This window comes from Dendrobates tinctorius, unplaced genomic scaffold (assembly GCF_039654945.1).
Source record: "Dendrobates tinctorius isolate UK_male_01 unplaced genomic scaffold, ASM3965494v1 ptg000037l, whole genome shotgun sequence".
NCBI lineage: Eukaryota > Metazoa > Chordata > Amphibia > Anura > Dendrobatidae > Dendrobates > Dendrobates tinctorius.
Genome location: NW_027361705.1, coordinates 12481161 through 12502647, shown reverse-complemented (window position 1 = coordinate 12502647; position 21487 = coordinate 12481161). Strand labels below are relative to the sequence as shown.

At 42.7% G+C, this 21487-nt stretch overlaps 1 protein-coding gene across 2 annotated transcripts in view; it reads left to right on the top strand.

Annotated features, from left to right (window-relative positions):
- Nucleotides 1-21487, top strand: part of ANO3 (anoctamin 3) — a 1013249-nt gene that overhangs the window by 392248 nt on the left and 599514 nt on the right. For both annotated transcript variants that reach the window (XM_073573877.1, XM_073573878.1), the window contains exon 2: nucleotides 17710-17904. In XM_073573877.1, the coding sequence (XP_073429978.1) occupies nucleotides 17710-17904 (195 nt within the window). The remainder of the gene's footprint in view (nucleotides 1-17709; nucleotides 17905-21487) is intronic.

The following is a 21487-nucleotide window of genomic DNA, read 5'->3' as shown; positions in this document are numbered from 1 at the left end:
AGTCTCAGATATGGCTTTTTCTTTGCTACTCTGCCTTGAAGGCCAGCATCCCTGAGTCACCTCGTCACTGTAGACATTGACACTGGCATTTTGCTTGTACTATTTAATGAAGCTGCCCGTTGAGGACCTGTGGGGCGTTGATTTCTCAAACTGCAGACTCTAATGTACTTGTCTTCTTGCTCAGTTGTGCAGCGGGGCCTCCCACTTCTCTTTCTACTCTGGTTAGAGCCTGTTTGTGCTCTCCTCTGAAGGGAGTAGTGCACACCGTTGTAAGAAATCTTCTGTTTCTTGGGAATTTCTTGCATGGAATAGCCTTCATTTCTAAGAACAAGAATAGACTGTCAAGTTTCACATGAAAGTTCTTTTTTTCTGGCCATTTTGAGAGTTTAATGGAACCGACAAATGTAATGCTCCAGATTCTCAACTAGCTCAAAGGAAGATCAGTTTTACAGCTTCTCTAATCAGCCAAACTGTTTTCAGCTGTGCTAACATACTTGCACTGTTGCACAAGGGTTTTCTAGGGTGTTCTAACCATCCATTAGCCTTCTTACAGTTAGCAAACAGAAAGTACCATAAGAACATTGGAGTGATGGTTGTTGGAAATGGGCTTCTATTCACCTATGAAGATATTGCATTACAAACAAGACTTTTGCAGCTAGAATAGTCATTTACCACATTAACAATGTATAGAGTGTATTTCTGAAACATTTAATGTTAGCATCATTGGAAAAAAAACTGTGCTTTTCTTTAAAAAATAAGGAGATTTCTAAGTGACCCTAAACTTTTGAACGGTAGTGTACATTATGCCCCAGTACGGGGAGAAGGCTGCTAGCAAGTGAATATAGAAATACACGCAGTACAGCTGATGGTATGCTCAATGCCTCCTCAGCTGTTAATGATCTACCTGTTGTGGCTGTGTTCTGGTCCTAGGTTGGTGGGCATCAATCGTTATGGCAGGGCGTGACGTGGGTGTCCTGAAGAACCTCACTAGATGGTGAAGATCAAGATGTGTTCGCACAGAGCCAGGGGGCGTCCCTGGTTGTGCAGCAAAAAAAAATGGCAGAGACTGCTGGCTGGCATGTGACGTCACTTAGCTACAGAATGAAGTAAGGGCCAAAAAGCTTCCAACGCGTTTCGGGGAATACATGGTTCCCCTTCCTCAGGGTGTCTGTGCACAACAGTGCAAGGCACTGCTTTATAGCCTCGCACTCCATTCCTTCGTTTTTTTAAAAAAACCTGTCATAATGAGTCCACTCCTGATCCACCAATATATACCACAATGTTAAAGAGTCCTCAAGGGGAAAGGGTTAATTGGGTTCATTGTAGCAATAAATATTTACTGTAAGTAAAATGTTTATACTTTCTTCAATCACATTAAAGACAAAAAATGTTACTAATAAATGGACTGGCAGTATGTGAATTAAAAATAATGTATATAAATCCTATTAATATGTGCACACTTAAATAGAATGATGAAAACTGAAAATGTAGGTATTTAAACAGAAAAAAAATGTATTATTAAAATTTGAGATTTTTTTTTAAAAATCCAACTTTGAATAGGCTTGTTTTATGTACTACGGGGGAGGGGGAGGCAAGGGAAAAAACAGAATGGGCAGGTAAGAAAAAATATTAAGTGGAGAGGGAAGAGGAGGGAGGGGGTTACAAAGGTTAAAAGGGGAAAACAATTTAAAAAGCATGTAAGTCCAAATCAAAATTTAGACCTTTTGGGGCTAATCTATTAAGTGAAAAGATACATTCGGATTCTGCCCATGACATCTGGTCTACATAGTTACCACCCCTCCAATTCTTTTATACAACCTCAATGACCCAAAAAGTAAGACCTCTACTGGATTGATTATGGCATTCCTTGAAATGCCTAGATAATGGGTGGCCTACAAAACCCTTTTTTATATTATTCAGATGTTCCTTTATCCTTTCCGTCAATTTCCTTATTGCTCTCCCTACATATAGTTTGTTGCAGGGGCATCTTAATAAATAAATCACCCCCCTGGTCGAACAGGTAATGGTGTCCTTAATATGGAACTCTTCAGTGCCTTCTGTATTCACTGTATTAGTACTCGTTTATTAGAACACTATCTGCAGCATGAACAAAACGTATATGGAATGAACCCACATTGACCTTGATTAATTGGGTTTAATCTATTACTGTGAATAGTGATGCCTTTATTTGAAGGTGCAACTTTGGAACCCGATGTTGGCGCATGTCTATACGCAAATTTCGGTCTTGTTTGCAGGAGGCTCCCTGTAATGTTATCTTGTTGTAAAATATGCCAGTGCTTCTGTATTATATTTTTAAATGCCTTATTGTTAATGTGATACTGAGTGATAATCAGGATCTGGTTAATTTTCTCTTTCATGGCATCCATTTAACCATGAAAACATGAAAAAGGGTGTCAGGCAGCCAAATAGTTTTAGAGAAAAGTGGAAAATATACCCCACCACAAGTTCAATTTATTTATAACAGTATTAGTTCTATTTTAAATCATATTTTTTTTAATCTATAATCAAAGTTTTTATCTTCAAACTTGGGGGGCAGCCATGGGCACTAAGTTTGCACCTAGCCATGCCAACCTTTATGTAGGTAAATGGGAGTAGTCAGACATTTTCAATGGTGGGAAACTACATAAGGGATTGGATTTATGGAACCGCGTTATTGATGACATTGTTTTTATTTGGAAAGGATCTCAGATAGAATTATTGGGGTTTATTGCCAGTTTGAATAGGAATGATTTTGGATTAATTTTCACCCCCACCGTTAGTCCCACGTCTATCAATTTTCTATATCTAATGGTAATGGTAGATCAGGGCAGGCTTATCACCGAAAGCTACCGGAAGAAAGTAGATTCGAATAGCTACATTCCAACTGACAACTGTCATCTCAAATCATGGATAAATAATATCCCAAAGAGCCAACTCGCTCGTCTTAGATGAAATTGTACTAAAGTCTCCGATTACATGGAGGAGGCATAAGTTGTTAAAAATCAGCTTTCTGATAAAGGCGATTCCATTGCTTCTTTGGAAAAGACTATAAAAGAGATTAAAAATATGACTAGAAAGAGGCTAATTTATAACAAAAATTTGCCATCTGAACCATTTAACCTGAAATTACAAATTCACCAGATCCCGATTACAATAATAATAATAATAATAATAATAATATTTATTTATATAGCGCCAACAAATTCCGCAGAACTTTACAATTAAGCGGGGACATGTACAGACAATAAATTCAATACAAGTTAAGACAATTTAAACAATGACATTATGAGTGAGGTCCCTGCTTGCAAGCTTACAATCTACAAGGAAATGGGGGGGGCACAGTAGGTGAGAAGTGCTTGTTATTTCAGGTCTGGCAATTATAAATAGGGATTTTCATATAAAGCTGCATGATCCGGTCATCAGCCCGTGTGTTTAAGTGCAATAGTCAAGTATCAAGTGCAGTTATCATGTATATGGAGGGTGTGGAGACAGATGAATAGTTGGGTGCAGATTCAGAATAATATTTGGAAGGAGGGAACAAGGCAAAGTTAGTTTACTGAGTAGTTGATGTGGTAGGCTTGTTTGAAGAGATGGGTTTTCAAAGCACACTTAAATAGGTCGGGGCTAGGTATCAGTCTGATCGTCTGGGGAAGTGCATTCCAGAGAGCTGGAGCAGCACGAGAGAAGTCTTGGAGACTGAGGCTTGGATTACAGAGGATGTTTGTCTTAGGTAATTTGTAGAACGGAGGGCACATGTAGGGCGATAGACAGAGATGAGAGAGGAGATATAAAGCGGTGCAGAACAGTGGAGAGCTTTGTGGGTGAGTTTATACTGGACCCTGTAGCAAATAGGTAGCCAGTGTAATGACTGGCACAAGATGGAGGCATCGGTGAAGCGGCTGTAGAGAAATATGACGCTGGCTGCCACATTCAAGATAGATTGGAAAGCAGAAAGTTTGGTAAGAGGGAGACCAATCAGAAGAGAGTTGCAGTAGTCCAGACGAGAATGAATAAGAGCGACAGTAAGAGTCTTAGCAGCTTCAAAGGTGAGAAAAGGTCGGATTCTGGAGATGTTTTTAAGATGCAGATGACAAGAGCGAGTGAGTGATCGGATATAGGGAGTAAAGGAAAGTTCAGAGTCGAATATGACCCCAAGACAGCGGGCATGCTGCTTGGGAGTTATGGTTCAACCCTCCAGGGTTATTTCGATGTTAGGTAGAGTGAGGTTAGTAGAGGGGAGAAGCACAAGAAGTTCAGTTTTGGAGAGATTTAGTTTCAGATAGAGGGAGGACATGATCTTAGAGACAGCAGACAGACAATCCTTGGTATTTTGAATTAGGGTAGGGGTGATGTCAGGGAAAGAAGTGTATAATTGGGTGTCATCAGCATAGAGATGATACTGGAATCCAAATCTGCTGATTGTTTGTCCAATAGGGGCAGTGTATAGAGAGAAGAGGGGGAGGCCTAGGACTGAGCCCCGCGGGACCCCGATAGTAAGGGGACGAGGAGAGGAAGAGGAGCCGGCAAAAGATACAGTGAAGGAGAGGTCAGAGAGGTAGGAGGAGAACAAGGAGAGGGCTGTATCCTTGAGGCCTATAGAGCGGAGCATAGTGAGGAGGAGCTGGTGATCCACAGTGTCAAATGCGGCAGAGAGATCCAGGAGAATCAGCAGGGAGCAATGACCTTTCGATTTAGCTGTTATTAGATCATTAGAGACTTTAGTGAGGGCAGTTTCAGTGGAGTGTAAAGAGCGGAAACCAGATTGTAAGGGGTCGAGAAGAGAGTTATCCGAGAGATAGCAGATTAGACGGGAGTGGACCAAGTGTTCCAGGAGTTTAGAGATGAAGGAAAGGTTAGAGACAGGTCTGTAGTTAGCAGTGCAGTTCTGGTCCAGGGATGGCTTTTTAAGTAAAGGGGTTATGGTGGCATGTTTAAATGAGGAGGGAAATATACCTGAAGAAAGAGAGAGGTTAAATATTTTAGTCAGGTGAGTGGTGACCACTGGTGAGAGAGACTGCAGGAGCTGTGAAGGAATGGGGTCACTGTTGCAGGTTGTAGGCGGAGCGGAAGCGAGGAGCTTGGAAACTTATTCTTCTGAAAAAGGTTCAAAGATACCTAGTGAGCTTGAGGTGCGGCAGGGAAGGGGATCCAGGCACTGAGGAGATTGGGCTGAGATATCCTGATGGATGTGGTTGATTTTTTCTAGGAATTAAGTGGCCAGATCCTCACCGCTGAGGTTTGTGATGGGGGCCTGTACTTTAGGTTTCAGGAGGGAGTTTAAGGTTTCAAAAAGTCGTCTTGGGTTGTTGGCTAGTGAGGTGATGAGGGTGGTGAAGTAGGATTGTTTGGCCAGATGAAGGGCAGAGTTATAGGTTTTGAGCATGAACTTATAGTGGATGAAGTCTTCAGCTAAGAGAGATTTTCTCTACTGCCGCTCTGCACACCTTGAGCAGCGCTGAAGAAAGCGTGTTTGCATTGTGTGCCAGGGCTGCCTTTGTCTGTGTCGGGTCTTTCTGCGTGTAGAAGGTGCTGCTTGATCTAGGGAATTCTTCAGTGTATTATTGAAGTGTGACAATGCTAAGTCTGGACAGGAGAGGGAGGAGATGGGGGCTAAAGATGTGTGGAGATTGTCCATAAGCTGCTGGGTATTAATGGTACATCTATTCCGATAAGTGTGGTAAGTGGGGGTGTCCCGGGTGAGGAGACAATTCTTGACAGAGAAAGAAAGAAGGTTGTGGTCCGAGAGTGGGAGAGGGGAGTTAGTAAAGTCGTGCAGAGAGCCGGGACTGGAGAAAAACAGGTCCAGAGTATTCCCGTCCTCATGTGTAGGAGAATTAGTAAACTGTGAGAGGCCGAATGAAGAAGTTAGAGAAAGAAGATGGGAGGCAGATTGGGGGAGGGGATCATTGATGGGAATGTTAAAGTCTGCCATGATGAGGGTGGGGATGTCACAGGATAGAAGGTGAGTAAGCCAGGTGGCGAAGTGGTCTAGAAACTGGCGGGAGGAGCCCTGGGGGGCGATAGACAAACGCCACTCATAAGGAGAAGGGCTTAAAGAGTCTGATGGCGTGGACTTCAAAGGAAGGAAATTTAAGTGAGGGTACCGGGGGGATGACCTGGAAAGCACATTGTGATAAAAGGAGCAAACCAACACCTCCACCCTGTCTGTTCTCAGGTCTGGCGGTATGTGAAAATTTCAGCCCACCAAACAAGAGAGCGGCAGCAGCGGTGGTGTCTGAATGCTGGATCCAGGTTTCTGCAATATCCAGAAGGTTAAGGGAATTAGAGAGAAAAAAATCGTGAATGTAAGTCAGTTTGTTACACACAGACTGTGCATTCCAGAGAGCACATTGGAAAGCGATAGGAGAAGGCATGCACTGAATGTTAACAAGATTAGCAGGGTTTCTATATGCAGCTGGAGGAGAGTAATGTATGCTGGTGGAGGGAGGCCCAGGGTTGGGGGAGATGTCGCCTGCAACTAGTAAAAGGAGAAAAAACAGAAAGAGCAGGTGGTGGGATGATTTGTATGAATGTTTTGAGTGCTGCATGGAGGTATTGGATGGTTTGGAGTGGGTAAGAAATGTCAGTAGAGCCTCAGAGTTATACATGGGAGAGGGGAGAAGTAAGAGGTGGATATGCAGAGAGTGCACAGAATGTGTAAAAGGGCGGGCGAGTTGTGAGAAAGCAGAAGTTAAGACAAATAAGCAGCAGGTTGATATGATCAATGCATAATGTAGTACGACTGACCAAGAGGCATGCTTGCATGAAAAACTTATGCACCTTACCTGTCTCCTTATCGATTATCACTCAGTATCACATTAACAATGAGGCATTTAAAAATATAATACAGAAGCACTAGCATATTTTAAGAACTTTTCGAAATGCGTTCAGTGTCTCCTCAACCTTCCCTCTGGTTTTCCGGTCGGGTTTTTGCATTTTGTATTTTTCATGATCATTTTATGGATATCTGAATAAAACGTTTTGGATTTTATCCTTTTGAGCTGGACCGTCTTTTCTACATTTCGTCTACCGCTTAACAGAGCTGTGGCCTGTGCTTGAAAGCAACTGGGAAGTATAAAGGGTGAGCTGAACACTTTTTTTTCTTTGCATCTGTGGTAACTACTGTATGTAGACCAGATGTCACAGGCAGAATCCAAATGGATCTTTTTATTCAATAGCTTAGCCCAAAAGGTCTAAATTTTGATTTGGAATTACATGCTTTTTAAAATTTCCCCCCCTTTTAATCTTTGTAACCCCCTCCCTCCTTTTCCCCCCTCCCCTTAATATTAATTCTTACCACCTCATTCTGTTTTTTCCCTTGCCTCCCCCTCCCCCATAGTGCATAAATCGGGCCTATTAAAAATTGGATTTTTTAAAAAAGATCTCAAATTTTAATAATAATTTTTTTTAAGTGTAAGCATTTTCAGTTTTTATTATTCTATTTAAGTGTGCACATATTAATAGGATTTATATACATGATTTTTAATACTCATGCTACCAGTCCATTTATTAGTAACAGTTTTTGCTTTTAATGTGATTGAATAAAGTATAAACATTTTATTTACATTAATTATTTATTGTTAGAATGGACCCAATTAGCCCTATCCCCTTGAGGACTCTTTAACATTGCGGTATACATTGGTAGATCAGGAGTGGACGCATTATGACTGTTTTTTTTTTAAAAAAACAAAGGAATGGAGTGCGAGGCTATACAGCAGTGCCTTGCACTGTTGTGCACAGACACCCTGAGGAAGGGGAACCGTGTATACCCCAAAACGCGTTAGAAGCTTTTTGGCCCTCGCTTCATTCTGTAGCTAAGTGACGTCACATGCCAGCCAGCAGTGTCGGCGCTACTTTTTTCCGGGCAACCAGTGATGCCACCGGCTGGGGCTCCCCTGGCTCTGCGTGGACACTTCTTGATCTTCATCACTTAGCAAGTTTCTTCAAGACACCCATGTCGCACCCTGCAATAACGATTGATGCCAACCAAACTAGGACAGGAAGACAGCTGAGGCGGCATTGAGCATACCGTCAGCTGTTTTAAACTGCATGTATTTCTATATTCACATGCTAACAGCCTTCTCCCTATGCTGGAGCATCATTTATATGCATACAAATCTATACTCAGGGTGAAGGGCTGATATTACTTATTGTCTTGTTTGTGGATTTGGGCAGTAGTGCACGTGAACTATTTCAAACACCCCAATTGTCACTGTTAAAACCAGTGGATATTTTACAGTGCAGGTTAACATGGAGTGTATCATTTTGCACTGGTTCTGGTTTCATTTGGCATCACTAGTGACAAGTGTTGTTGTGGTACTCACCTTTTGCTAGATAGTTGTAAGCTCTGTTCAAAGGAGTAGCGCTGCTAACTATTTTTTAATTTATTTTGTCAGACCACGTTTGTTAGATTGCACACAGAAACCAAAGTTTGCCTGAAGCTACTTATCCTATATCCTGTTCCTTAGTTTAGTCTCTGTCGCTGAAGGCGCTAGTGTTAATTCTCCATTTCCAGGTTTAACTTTTTTATCACATATAGGCCGGGGAACAAAAACATTAAGGCAGATGCATTATCTCATTGTTTTCTTGGGGGAGGAAATAATTGTGAAACGGTACCTATTCTACAAAAAGGGGTGGTTATAGCGTTTATATGCTCCGATCTGGAAAGTTGTTGTTGACGCTCAGGGGGACGCCCCTGCTGCCAGTCCACTAGGTAAACTGCTTGTTCCTGTTAATCTCAATCTAAGAGTTCTTAGTGAACATCACTATTCGGTCTTGATCGGACATCCTGGTAATAAAGCCAACTCTGGTCTTCTTACTCTGCGTTTTTGGTGGCCAGGGGTTCGTCAGGATATCCAGGAGTAAGTAGCCACCTGCAGTGTCTGTGCACGTTCTAAGACCTCTCATACTCTTCCGTCAGGAGATTTTTCAAACATTGGAGATTCCCAGTAGACCTTGAACTCACTTGTCGGTCGATTTTATGACAGATCTATTCATGTCAGCGGTGAGTACTGTAATTCTGGTGGTGGTAGATAGATTCAGTAAGATTACTATATACCAAATTGCCAAATAGAAGCACAATAAGCTCAAACACCAACAATATGAATCCACCATCTGGAAGCTCATTAAAGCCCCAAATCACATGAGCATATCAAAGAGGTTGATAAAAAACAATTTTATTAGTGAACCAGTAAAAGATATTTCATAAATACATCATGATATTGCACAGAGTACAGGAAAAAGAAAATGACGTATTGAACTCCAACACATAAATTACATATATTGCTGCATGCTAAGGGACCTAGCACACAACAGACAATGGAAAAATAGAAAAATTTAAATTGCCAGAGGTTTTAGCAATGAAAATATATTGCCTTGTAATCACAATGGTCCAAAAATGTTTTGGAAAATCCCTGTATGAATAAAGGCGCCTCACTGCCTAGAAGCCCATGTCACTGACTACTTAAAAAAAAATCATCCAAAGGTATAGCTGATGTTAACAAATAGACTCAGTATTAGCGCCACTGGCATAATTAGTCACATATAGCAATATTACATGCTGGGTGAACACGGACACATTACCTGGATATTAGCAGCATAAAGGAAAATGAAGTGGGAGTCCCATCATGCGACCCCCGACGCGCACGTTTCGACCTGCTTCCTCAGGCAAAGGGTGTGCTGAGTTTAAATATAAGCCCTGGCCAATCTAAATGCTACCTTAATTAATAAAATTAGTCAGCCCATTATCATGCATTGGCGCATGTGCCAACAGAGCACAGCTCCTACCAAAAGCTGCATCCGGGCACGGTCACGATGCAACTCCCACAAACCACTGCGAGTGATGATGCGGCCTTAATGTGTGGAGCCAGCGTATAAGACCACAGCCTGCATATCAGCAACACCACCAACACCATCACCATCAAGAAACCCTCTCTCAGTCCGCCATGTCCACCGCTAGTTCCACCATATGCAGCTCTCAAGTCCAGCTCACCCTACCAGAGACTGAGTAGGACAAGAAAGTACTCATCATCTCATCCGCATACACTGGCTTTGAACGCCCACATTGCCAAACTAATCTTGTTAGAGATGATGTCCTACCGGTTGGTACTGGACGACTACTTGCAGCGACAAACTGAGTCATGGCTGGGCAGTCTATATCTTGAGGCAGGCAAGGTAGTTAGTGATAATGGCCGGAATTATGTGGCAGCCATAGCCCTTTCAAAACTCAGACACATACCTTGCCTGGCTCATACCTTGAACCTGGTGGTGCAGTGCATCCTCAATAATTATCCAGAGTTAACACCCCTGCTCCATAAGGTGCGAAGACTGTGCTCGCACATCTGTCGGTCGCCTGTACACTCCAGTCGTATGCAGAAGCTGCAGCGATTGCTCCACCTTCCCAAGCACCACCTAATTATCGACGTTGCAACAAGGTGGAACTCCACCCTGCACATGGTTCAGAGGCTGTGCGAACAGAGGCAGGCTGTAATTCATTTGTGGGAGGATACACGGGCAGGCAGTTTGCAAGCAGACATGGAGTTGTCTGGTGTGCAGTGGTCGAAGCTGAAAGACCTCTGTAAAGTCCTTCAGTGTTTTGAGGAATGCACGCGGCTGGTAAGCGCAGACGACGCCATCATAAGCATGAGCATCCCACTTATGCGTCTGCTCATGCAAACTTTGACGCACATTAAGGAGCAGGTGTCTGCAGCCGAGGAGGAAGAGGAGGAGGGAAGCCTTGATGACAGTCAGCCATTTTCAGGTCAGGGAAGTCTCGTGGACGAGGTGGAGGTAGAAGAGGTAGAGGAGGAGGATGATGGGGATGATTATTTTGGGGAGGAGGATGCTTTTCAGGGGACAAGAAAAATGTTGGCGTGGCAAGGTCAGGTACAGGGTTTGTGTGTGACTGGAGGGATGTGGATTTGCTATAAAGTGCTCCTCCACCCAGCACTCGCAGTGCATCATTGACACCTGGAACATTGGCCCACATGTCTGATTATGCCTTGCAGATCCTAAAAAGGGACCACCGCATTGTTAAAATGATGAATGATGATGACTACTGGTTGGCCAGCATCCTGGATCCACGCTATAAAGGCAAATTCAAAAACATCATGCCACAGGAGAACCTAGAGCTAATATTGGCTAACACACAAGCAACTCTGGTAAACCGTTTTTTGGAGGCATTCCCAGCACACAGCGGCGGTGATGTTTTTCCAACAAGCCGTAGGTGGCAACATGAAAGAGGTGTTCGTGATGCACACAGCCAAAGTGGCGTTGGACACAGAGGTTTCATGACCATGCTGTGGACTGATTTTTCAAGTACCGCTCACACGACTGGTAATACTGCATCGATCGAAAGTGACAGGAGACACCAGTTGCCAACTATGGTAACAAACTAATTCTTTGACTATTGGGCCAGTAAACTTGACACCTGGCCTGAATTGGCACAATATGCCTTACAGGAGCTCGCTTGCCCTGCTGCTATTGTGTTATCTGAAAGAGTCTTCAGTGCTGCTGGATCAATCCTGACAGAAAAAAGGACCCATCTGTCGACCCAAAATGTTGATGATCTAACCTTCATTAAAATGAACCATGCATGGGTTTCAAAGGATTTTGTCCCACTCTCCCCTGCTGACACGTAGGTTGCCAAAAAAATGGCTTGCTTTTGTCCTCCTCTTCCGTGGACTTCTCCAGTTATTCCATTTGCAGCTGCTGAATGTCCAACATCAACATATGCCCATTTTTCCACCTCCCTAACTGGGCTGCCTCCCCCCACAGGGCCGGGGTCACCACCTGGTGCACACACCCATGCGAGTGCCGTTGCCCTGGACAGGTGGGTGGGCACACTGTTTGGCAACGGCACTGGCACAAGGTCCCTCATAGTAGAATGAAGTGTCTCTGATGGTGGGGGTGCACACCAGCCATCAGACACACTGGCGTAATATGAGGGGCCCTGTGCCAGTGCCGTCGCCAATGAGTGGGCCCCCCCTGCTTGCTCAGGATCACAGCACTTGCAAAGTTGAAATACTTACCTCTCCCTGCTCCACCTCCATGACGTCTTCTGCGCTTCCTGACAGTGACATTCTGGTCAGAGAGCGCATTGACATCACGTCTGTATGCCCTCTGCCTAAACAGTCCAAGTGCAGTGAGATGGAAGACGGGGACTACGAGGAGTCCAGGCTAGTACAGGGATTCCCTAGCGAGGAGACTTATTTAATTGTTTTCAATGTTGGGACAGCTATTTTTCGGGAGCACAATACTCTGGAGAATGATATATGAGGCCCACCATACACTGGAGCATTCCAAAGGTGGACATCAGACACTGGAGCAGCATTTACAGGGACAATAATGCACTGGAGCTTTAGAAATGGGGCCCATTATATATGGAGCATTATTTGGGCCCATAACACAGTGGAGCTTCATCCATGGGGACCAACATATACTGTAGTATTATGTGGAGCTCATCATATACTGTTTCAAACATTATATGGTACCAATGATTCTGTATGGAGAAATATATGGGCCTCATTACTCTGTATAGCGCACTATGCGGTGGCCATAATACTGTATGGAGTAATATACTGTCCGTTTTTGAAGCTATTGGGGAATTTAAAATGGATATCAGTCATGTGATGTAGGAAGTGAAGTATTTTTCATTGTACTATACCGCTATTTCTCTGCCGTATCAGAGGATCATGAATTGTGGCATGTGTTAAAGGAGCCCATTGACACTCTTTGGCCCTGGGCCCATGAAAATCTGGAGCCAGCCCTACCCCCCACAACTTTAGCCAAATAACCCCCAGTTTTCAATGCCTAACTATTATTATAAAGTAAATTAAGGTTGACAAGCTTAAGTAATAAGAATTGATGCTTTTGGCATTAAAATGGGCACTGTAGGTGTGTTTCCTGTCCTCCACTCACTGCTGACTTTTCTTCCCCATTGACTTGCATTGGGTTTCGTGTTTCAGTCAGCCTTCGACTTTTCACGATAATCGGCCTATTTCGTTCGACCCGACTTTTGAGAAAGTCGGGTTTCATGAAACCCGACTCGACCCGAAAAAAGGCAAAGTCACTCATCTCTAGTAATCACCATGTGGTGTTTATTAATTCATGTTTATGTTTGCCAGGCTTTAATGTCCAGGATAAGGTTATCTATTATCAGCACCATATAAGGTGCATGTTTACTACATGGGATTATAAAAATTATCTCCATTATGTACCTTTTGAGGCCATCTAGGGTGAGATAGGGGAGATAGGGAGAGTCTACGCTGAGTGGGGGCGCCAAATAATGGTTTCTTTTAGGGTGCCAACCTCCACGGCAAGGAAGGTTTGCAGATACGTTATTGTAGTCCTTTTTTAGGGCTTTATTTATGGTCTTCTAATTTTTGATATCCATGGTGGACGTTGTTCCATTTTTTCAAGGGAATAGGTGTTTTTTTTTAAATCTAATTTATCAATAAATGTATAGTTTTATGAGGGAATACATGTGTCATGATCCAAGGTGGTTCTGACAAGTAAATGGACAAAGTGAACTTTTTTTTCCTTTGGCTTGGTGCCAAAGTGGTGTGATTGCCCCCAGTGGCCATTAGAATTATTACACGTGGTGTCGTTCATTCTAAGTTGCCCCGGTGGTGGTGAGTGGTAGTGCACTTTAGTTTCTTTGGCTTAATGTGCACGTAATTATAAATCAGGTGTGAGAGTCAGGTGTGTTTGATCACTGTTGGTGATATTGTGAGTTAGTCATTCTCAAGAAAGTCTGGATGAAAGAAGGAGCTGAATGAGAGTCCTGGGCAGCCTAGCCAGAGGGGTTGAGTCAGCTATGGAGTCTGCATGGAGGGCTGGCATGGCGTGGTGGAGTCACAGTTTATGGTGTCAGCAGGAGGTGCTTGCATGGCTTGGTGGAGTGGCGACGATGGTGAGAGTTGCACTCAGCATGCTGGACTTGGTTGCTGAAAACTGGACTCAAGCATGCTGGACTTTTTGGCAGAAGCTGGACTCATCTTTGTGACTCTGTGTACTGGGCAGCTGCAACTGGTGGTGGACTCTGCTCCAAGGCTGCAATATGGTGATGGATCCGGCTATGGTGATGGATCCGGGTGGAGGAGAAGATGCACGCAGGTGGTGGGCTCTGTTGCTAGGAGCGTACGCAACAGAGCAAAGCTAAGTGGTGTTCCCCCTGTATTGTCATTTTCCCTTGTGTGTGTTTAGTGCAGTGGTGGGATTAGTTTCCGCACCGACCAATTCCCTAGTAAGGGTTTAGGGTCAGGGCGAGTCAGGGTTTTAAGGTTCCTGTGCATCGCCCACTGTGGAACCGGCCTAGGGAACGTTAGGAGTGCAGGGACTCTGGCTCAGGGGAGTGCAGGAGGTCTCCATGTCCCTATTCCCTATCGCAGGGCCCACCATTGTTAATGTTACCCTGGTTCCCCTTTATTATTTAAATTCTCCTTACTGGAGGCAGGGTTTCCAGACTATTGTATAAATACATAGAAACTGCGGACGGCACCGCTATTACCATATATCAGCTGATGGTATGCGTCTGGCAGCAGGCTGTCATCGAATGCTCCTGGGTGCTTGACCTCGCAGCGATCAAATCATTGAATCCAAGTATAGGAAAGGTTGCACTCGACAGGATAAAATATAGCTCCTTTATTGACACATATTTACATGTAAATATGTGTCAATAAAGGAGCTATATTTTATCCTGTCGAGTGCGACCTTTCTTATACTTGGATTTATTGTATAAATATGTGTAATACCTAAATTCGCCAGTTGGAGGTGGTGTATCCAGCTGCATGTCTTATTATTTAAATTCTCCCAACTGGAGGCGGTGTATCCAGGGTCACGTGTGTTATATGGGTTCGCCTTGCGGTACTCGCTGCATCCAGACACACGTGACCGTGACATTATGTACACAAAAATAAAATTACATGGGACCTCGACCCATGTTTTTTCTGAACGGGGGTACAGTTTGTTTCTATGTTTTGGAGGACATTTTGCACCTGTCTGAGGATCCATCTTTCATTTTCTTCTACATTTTACCCACAGTCCAATGGGCAGACTGAACGGGTTAACCTGAATCTAGAGAGTTATCTTAGGTGTTTGTGTCTGAGAATCAAGAGGACTGGGTTACCTATTTACTGTAAGCCGAATTCGCAGTAAATAATCGTCATTATGAATCTACTGGCAAGTCCTCATTTTTAGGGGCGTAAGGGTTCCATCTTCAGTGCAATTCATTTATTGAGAATCATCCTTCTGGATTACCTGAAGAGGATAGTTTTTCATTATCTATTACGTCCCTATGGCAGGGGGTTACTAATAATTTAAGGATGATGGGATACAAATATAAGTGTGTGGCTGACCGGAGACGTTTGGTGGGTCAGGACTTGTGACTTAGTGTAGTTGTCCTCTAGGAACATTAAGTTGAAGGTTCGATCTTGGAAACTGGATCCCAGGTTATCGGTCCTTATAAGACCATAACCATCGTCAATCCCGTAGCATTCTGCCTTACTTTGCCACCCACCTGTAGGATCCATAATGTATTTCATCATTCTCTGCCCAAAAAAAGTTACAGCTTTGATACCATCACCACTACCACCATCTCCTGTCAAATTCGATGGAAACTTGGAGTTTCAGATTGCAAAAATCACGGATTCTCGTTTAGTTTGTTGGTCGCTTCAGTATCTGGTACATTGGAAGGGGTATAGTCCTGAGGAGAGGATGTGGGTACCAGCATCTGATGTTCATGTGGCCAGACGGATCCGGTCTTTTCACATGGCACACCCCAATAAATTTGGTCCTGAGGTTCTGAAGGTCCCTCATAGAGGGAGGGTACTGTCACGGGGTTACCGCAACAGAGAGGAGCCAGAAGACGGCAGCGCCTGATTGCTCCTACTCCTGCACTGAAAAGAAGCACTTTTCTTTCTTTTGAAATTGTGTTTATTTCTTTTGGCAGAACAGGGGCTAATCAGCCATGCTGGAAACTCTGGGAGCATGAACTCTCAGTTGAGCTCAATTAGATACTCCCATCCCCTTTATAACCTGAGTCCTGATTCAAAGGCATGTCAGAGCTAGCTTTTGCTGCATGGTTTGGTGGAGAGGTGTTTATATGAGAAGGAGTTTTGGAGGAGTTATCTGTGACGGTTGCGTGAAGTTGAGGTCTAATGTATGTCCATCTGTGTGGGTGGCTGAGGAGAACCAATGAGTAAGTCCAAAAGATGAAATAATGACAGGAGTTGAAGTTGATGGACTCTTGAAGACTTCAAAAGAGTGCTCTTCATAAGAAGGGAGGATAAGAAGGGAGGATAAGGAGGGTAGACGTGGAATTGAGTTGAAGATGCAGTTTGTAGAAAGGAGAAGATCCACTTCTCCACCATGTTGACTACTACACTTATATTCTTCGGTGCTACATTTGTACAACACACTGCTGTCTGAATAATTACACCAATGTTTCTATTGCTGAGTTGTGAACTCTGATGTTCTCCCATTATCTCAGCCTCTACACAGGCCATATTAGTTCCTCCTGAATTGATGCACCTCAGCAGTCAAGTCTGAGGTTATGTAAGCCTTTGGTTACTATAGAAAGTGCATGCATTTTTTTCCCAATTTGCACAAAATAAAATGCAGATTGTTTAAATTTGCTAGGGCCTGTTAATTCCATAAAATTTGCCAAAAATTATATTTGCATCAATTAGATTTGCTCATCGCTAGATGACACCACTATTAAAAAGATACATGATTACAGAATTTGCATTGGTGTCCATGGACAAATGTGTGTGTACTAGTGCATATATCCTCCATTCTATAGCAGGTCACAGCAATGTACCGTGCAACAATCGCAGGGAACTATGTTCATTTTAACCTTTCAAGTCATTTTCTGATCGCAGCTGTTCTCTGTCATCATACTGCACATACACTGCACTATCCAAGATGTGGCTCAGACTAGGAGGAACAATAGGAGATGTAATTGTATTAAGATGTACTTAGACATTTCTTCTAATTAGTTTATCTACATTTGTCTTCATCCATGCTTCTTTAATCACAATGCTGGTATATTCTTCGTATTACAGCCTCTCAGTCTCCAGAGTGCCCACAGCTCCCTCTGTCACCCAATGAGTCTGTGCTTTGTCTTCTTTCACTTGTTTTATTCCCAGTGATGTCATGAACTGAATTTGCCAGCCACAGACTACATAATCTCTCATTCATGCAGTCCTCCAATTTTGACCAGGTCCTCCGTGTTGTTCTATGCACATAGTTTATTCCTTTTGGTTTTTTACCTGCAGAGTTTTATTACAGCTGCAAGCCCATAAATTTATATCACCATGCAAGCAGATGTATGTCTCCATGCAAGCAATGAGACGTATATCCTCATGCAAGCACTGAGACGTTTTTCAACATGCAAGCACTGAGATGTATGTTACCGTGCAAGCAGTGACATATGTGTCACCATGCAAGCACTGAGACATATGTTACCATGCAAGCAGTAAGATGTATGCCACCATGCAAGCAGTGAGGTGAACTGTATGTCACAATGTGAGCAGTTGAAGGACACATCTCAACAGGCTTTCATGTGCTTTTTCGCTACCTGTTACATATGGCAAGTTGAACTATATAAATCCTTTGTTTTTTCTAGAGTTTCTTAACAACTATTAAGCAGCTTTATAAAACTGGACAGCAAAAGCCAATATTTTATTTTTTTTCATTTTGCCCTGTTAGGTATGTTTAAAAGCAAGAGTGGGACAGACAAGGAACACCAACTGAAGCCATCTAGGAGAAGTATGCCATGTTTAGCCCAGAGCCAAACCCACCCTCAACATCTGAACAAGCAGTCTTCAGTGCTTCAGCACAACAGAGTCCAACCTCAACCTGATAGCGAAGGATCCTCAGCGGTCGATGTAGAGCCTCAACAAGGTAAGACCTATTGATTCTTAGCATAATAATAGGACTCAAGGTCAAGAGACTTGGAAGTTGAAGGAAAGCTCTAGTCTGTGATGTCTGTCTTTGATATGTAAATGTAGGGTCAGTACACAGGGTTATAGAATAACCTACCAAGACCAAAAATTATACTTACTGGATATTCAATTAACCACAGCAATGTGGTCAGGCAGTCTCAGATGTAAAGGTTGTTCTATCTGTTGAGTGTTATACATGTTTGATAACTATGTGGAAACAGCAGTGATATTTTTTTCATTTTCCCATTAGGGTGACTGATAATGACAACATGTATAGTTAATATGAGATTAATGAGATGTACAGTATTTCATTCTGTTGGGAATTTATGTTGGCAAATTATAACTATTTTACTGCCCTCTTGAGAAGTGGAAACACTTGGTATACTTGAAGTCTTGCTTACATAACAGTGATAATCTGCACATTATAATACATATCACTGGATATTTTTCACTGTCGTGCTTCCATAATATTTTTGTCAAAACTTGATATGTCAGTACCTATTATAGCGAGATGAGAGATGCCACATAAATCCTACTTCTGTCTGCCTGGATAAGGCATCTATCACAGCCCCAAAGTTCCTTCTCTTGTATCAACTACTGAAAAAAAGAGGTTCTTCAGCAGCTATGGTAATGTGTGACAGCTGTTGCCAAACAACACAATACAGATGCTGCAGAACTTCTTGCTGAAAACAATAAGGGACAGTCAATAACAGATAGATGTTGTCCCATTGTTCTTCAAAAACATGTTAAGCACCAGCTGGCAGGTATGGCAAGTAACAAAGTAATCTATTCAATTGCAATTCCCACATAAAGCTCTGATCAATCTTTTGTACAGCATATAACTCAATGTACCGATCAGCCTTGAACAGTTGCCAAAAATGTAAGGCGGCTGAAGCTGAAGAAAACTTACACAGATTATTTTGACTGCAATTATCATCACTTTACCATTAGTGCAGATGAAGGGTTCATATTAGAATTATGGGAAGTAAATATTTGTCACTTATAATAAATTGTGGTTCAATATGGTTTTATAATGTGCCCATAAAAAATGTCCGTCCGTGCATTTTTAATAGGCTGTCCAGAAAAAAAATAAAAATATAATTGGTGACCTTGGCCATAACATTAAAACCACCTGCCTAATGTGCAGGTTCTTACCCGCTAAGACAATAGTTCAGACTTATTGCGGCATGCACTTCATAATAAATAGAGGTTTTAAGGGTTTTATGATTTATTACATGCACTTCACAAGTCATGTATCATTGTCCTATCTGGTCTAGCATCAAGGCATTAGCAGATCTTCACTGGGGTAGTCCCACAATTACGATTTATCACCTATACACAGGATGGCAAAGTCTTACAGAGGGACCCATAGTCATTCTACTGAACTCGTACATTGCTTTGCTCAAATGATTGTTTCTGACCCTTAAGGTACTGTCACACTTAGCGATGCACCAGCGATCCCAACAACGACATGAATCGCTGGTGCATCGCTAAGTGGTCGCTAGTGAGCTGCCACACAGGCAGATCTCACCAGCGACATAGCAGGGGTCGGGGGTCGCTACTTACCTGTCAGACGAGGCGATCCTGACGTCCTCCCGCCCGCGTCCACGTGTCGCTCGTCTCCACAGCAAGAAGCCCAGCAGGAAGCTGACGATGAGAAACGGCCCAGGCCATTCTCACGCGATCAGCGATAGCCAGCGGGGGAGCCGGTCGGAAGTAAGCATCAGATATAGCGATATCGCTACCAATATCGCTGCTGCGTCACAAAACCAGTGACGTTATAGCGATATTGCTAGCGATATCGCTTGGTGTGACGGGCCCTTTAGATGCAGAAGAGCGCATGAGAAATCGTCCTAGTTTCACCAAGAATACTTGTAAGATTTTTTTCTCATTTACATCCAATTTTCATCCATTTGAAATCCGTGTGTCCATTTTTTACATCCGTGTGACATCCATTTTCATACAACTACATTAACCCCATCACAAGCTGCATTCTTGCAAAGTGCAGTACATGTACGGTGCCGCAATCATGGTGGCTCACGCTGAGGGTGCGGGTGGGAAGGTGGCTTGTGAGCACCTGCTGAGATCAGGCACTGACATGCCTCCTTCCCTGCCTATCAGACGCTGATCTGATGCTCTGAAGTGCAGAAGCATTGCAGAGTATCAGATCAGCGATCTGCAATGTAAAGATGATGTCCCATCCTGAGACAATGTAGAACAGTAAAAAATATTAAAAAATGTAAATATATAAAAAAAATCCATAAATAAAGAACAAAAAAATAAAAATGATCAATCCAATAAATACATTTATTTATTTAACCCCTTCACTACCAAGGGTGGTTTGCACGTTAACTCCTGGGCCAATTTTTACAATTCTGACCACTGTCCCTTTATTAGGTAATAACTCTGAAACGCTTCCATGGATCCCGGTGATTCTGACATTGTTTTCTCGTGACATATTGTACTTCATGTTAGTGGTAAAATTTCATTCATATAACTTGCGTTTCTTTGTGAAAAAAACGGAAATTTGGCGAAAATTTTGAAAATTCCGCAATTTTCCAACTTTGAATTTTTATGCCCTTAAATCACAGAGATATGGCACACAAAAAAGTTAATAAGTAACATTTGCCACATGTTTACTTTACATCAGCACAATTTTGGAACCAAAATTTTTATTTGTTAGTAAGATATAAGGGTTAAAAGTTGACCAGCGATCTCTCATTTTTGCAACACCATTTTATTTTTACGGACCACATCACATTTGAAGCCATTTTGAGGGGTCTATATGATAGAAAATAACCAAAAGTGACACCATTCTAAAAACTGCACCCCTTAAGGTGCTTAAAACCACATTCAAGGAGTTTATTAACCCTTCAGGTGCTTCACAGGAATTTTTTGAATATTTAAAAAAAATTAACATTTAACTTTTTTTCACAAAAAAAAATACTTCAGGTTCAATTTTTTTTATTTTACCAAGTGTAACAGGAGAAATTGGACTGCAAAAATTATTGTGCAATTTGTCCTGAGCACGCTGATACCTGATATGTGGGGGGGAACCACTGTTTCGGCTCATGGCAGAGCTCAGCAGAGAAGGAGCGCCGTTTGACTTTTACAATGCAAAATTGGCTGGAATTCAGATCGGACGCCATGTCGCGTTTGGAGAGCCCCTGATGTACCTAAACAGTGAAAACCCCCCACAAGTGACCCCATTTTTGAAACTAGACCCCCTAAGGAACTTATCTAGATATGTGGTGAGAACTTTGAACCCACAAGGGCTTCACAGAAGTTTATAATGTACAGCGGTACAATTAAAAAATCATATTTTTTCAACAAAATGATCTTTTCACCCCCAATTTTTATTTTCCCAAGGGTAACAGGACCCTAAAAGTTATTGTGCAATTTGTCCTGAGTACGCTGATACCCCATATGTGGGTGTAAATGACTATTTGGGCACATGGCAGAGCTCGGAAGGGAAGCAGCGCCATTTGACTTTTTTGGCTGGAATTGAGATCGGACACCATGTCGCATTTGGAAAGCCCCTG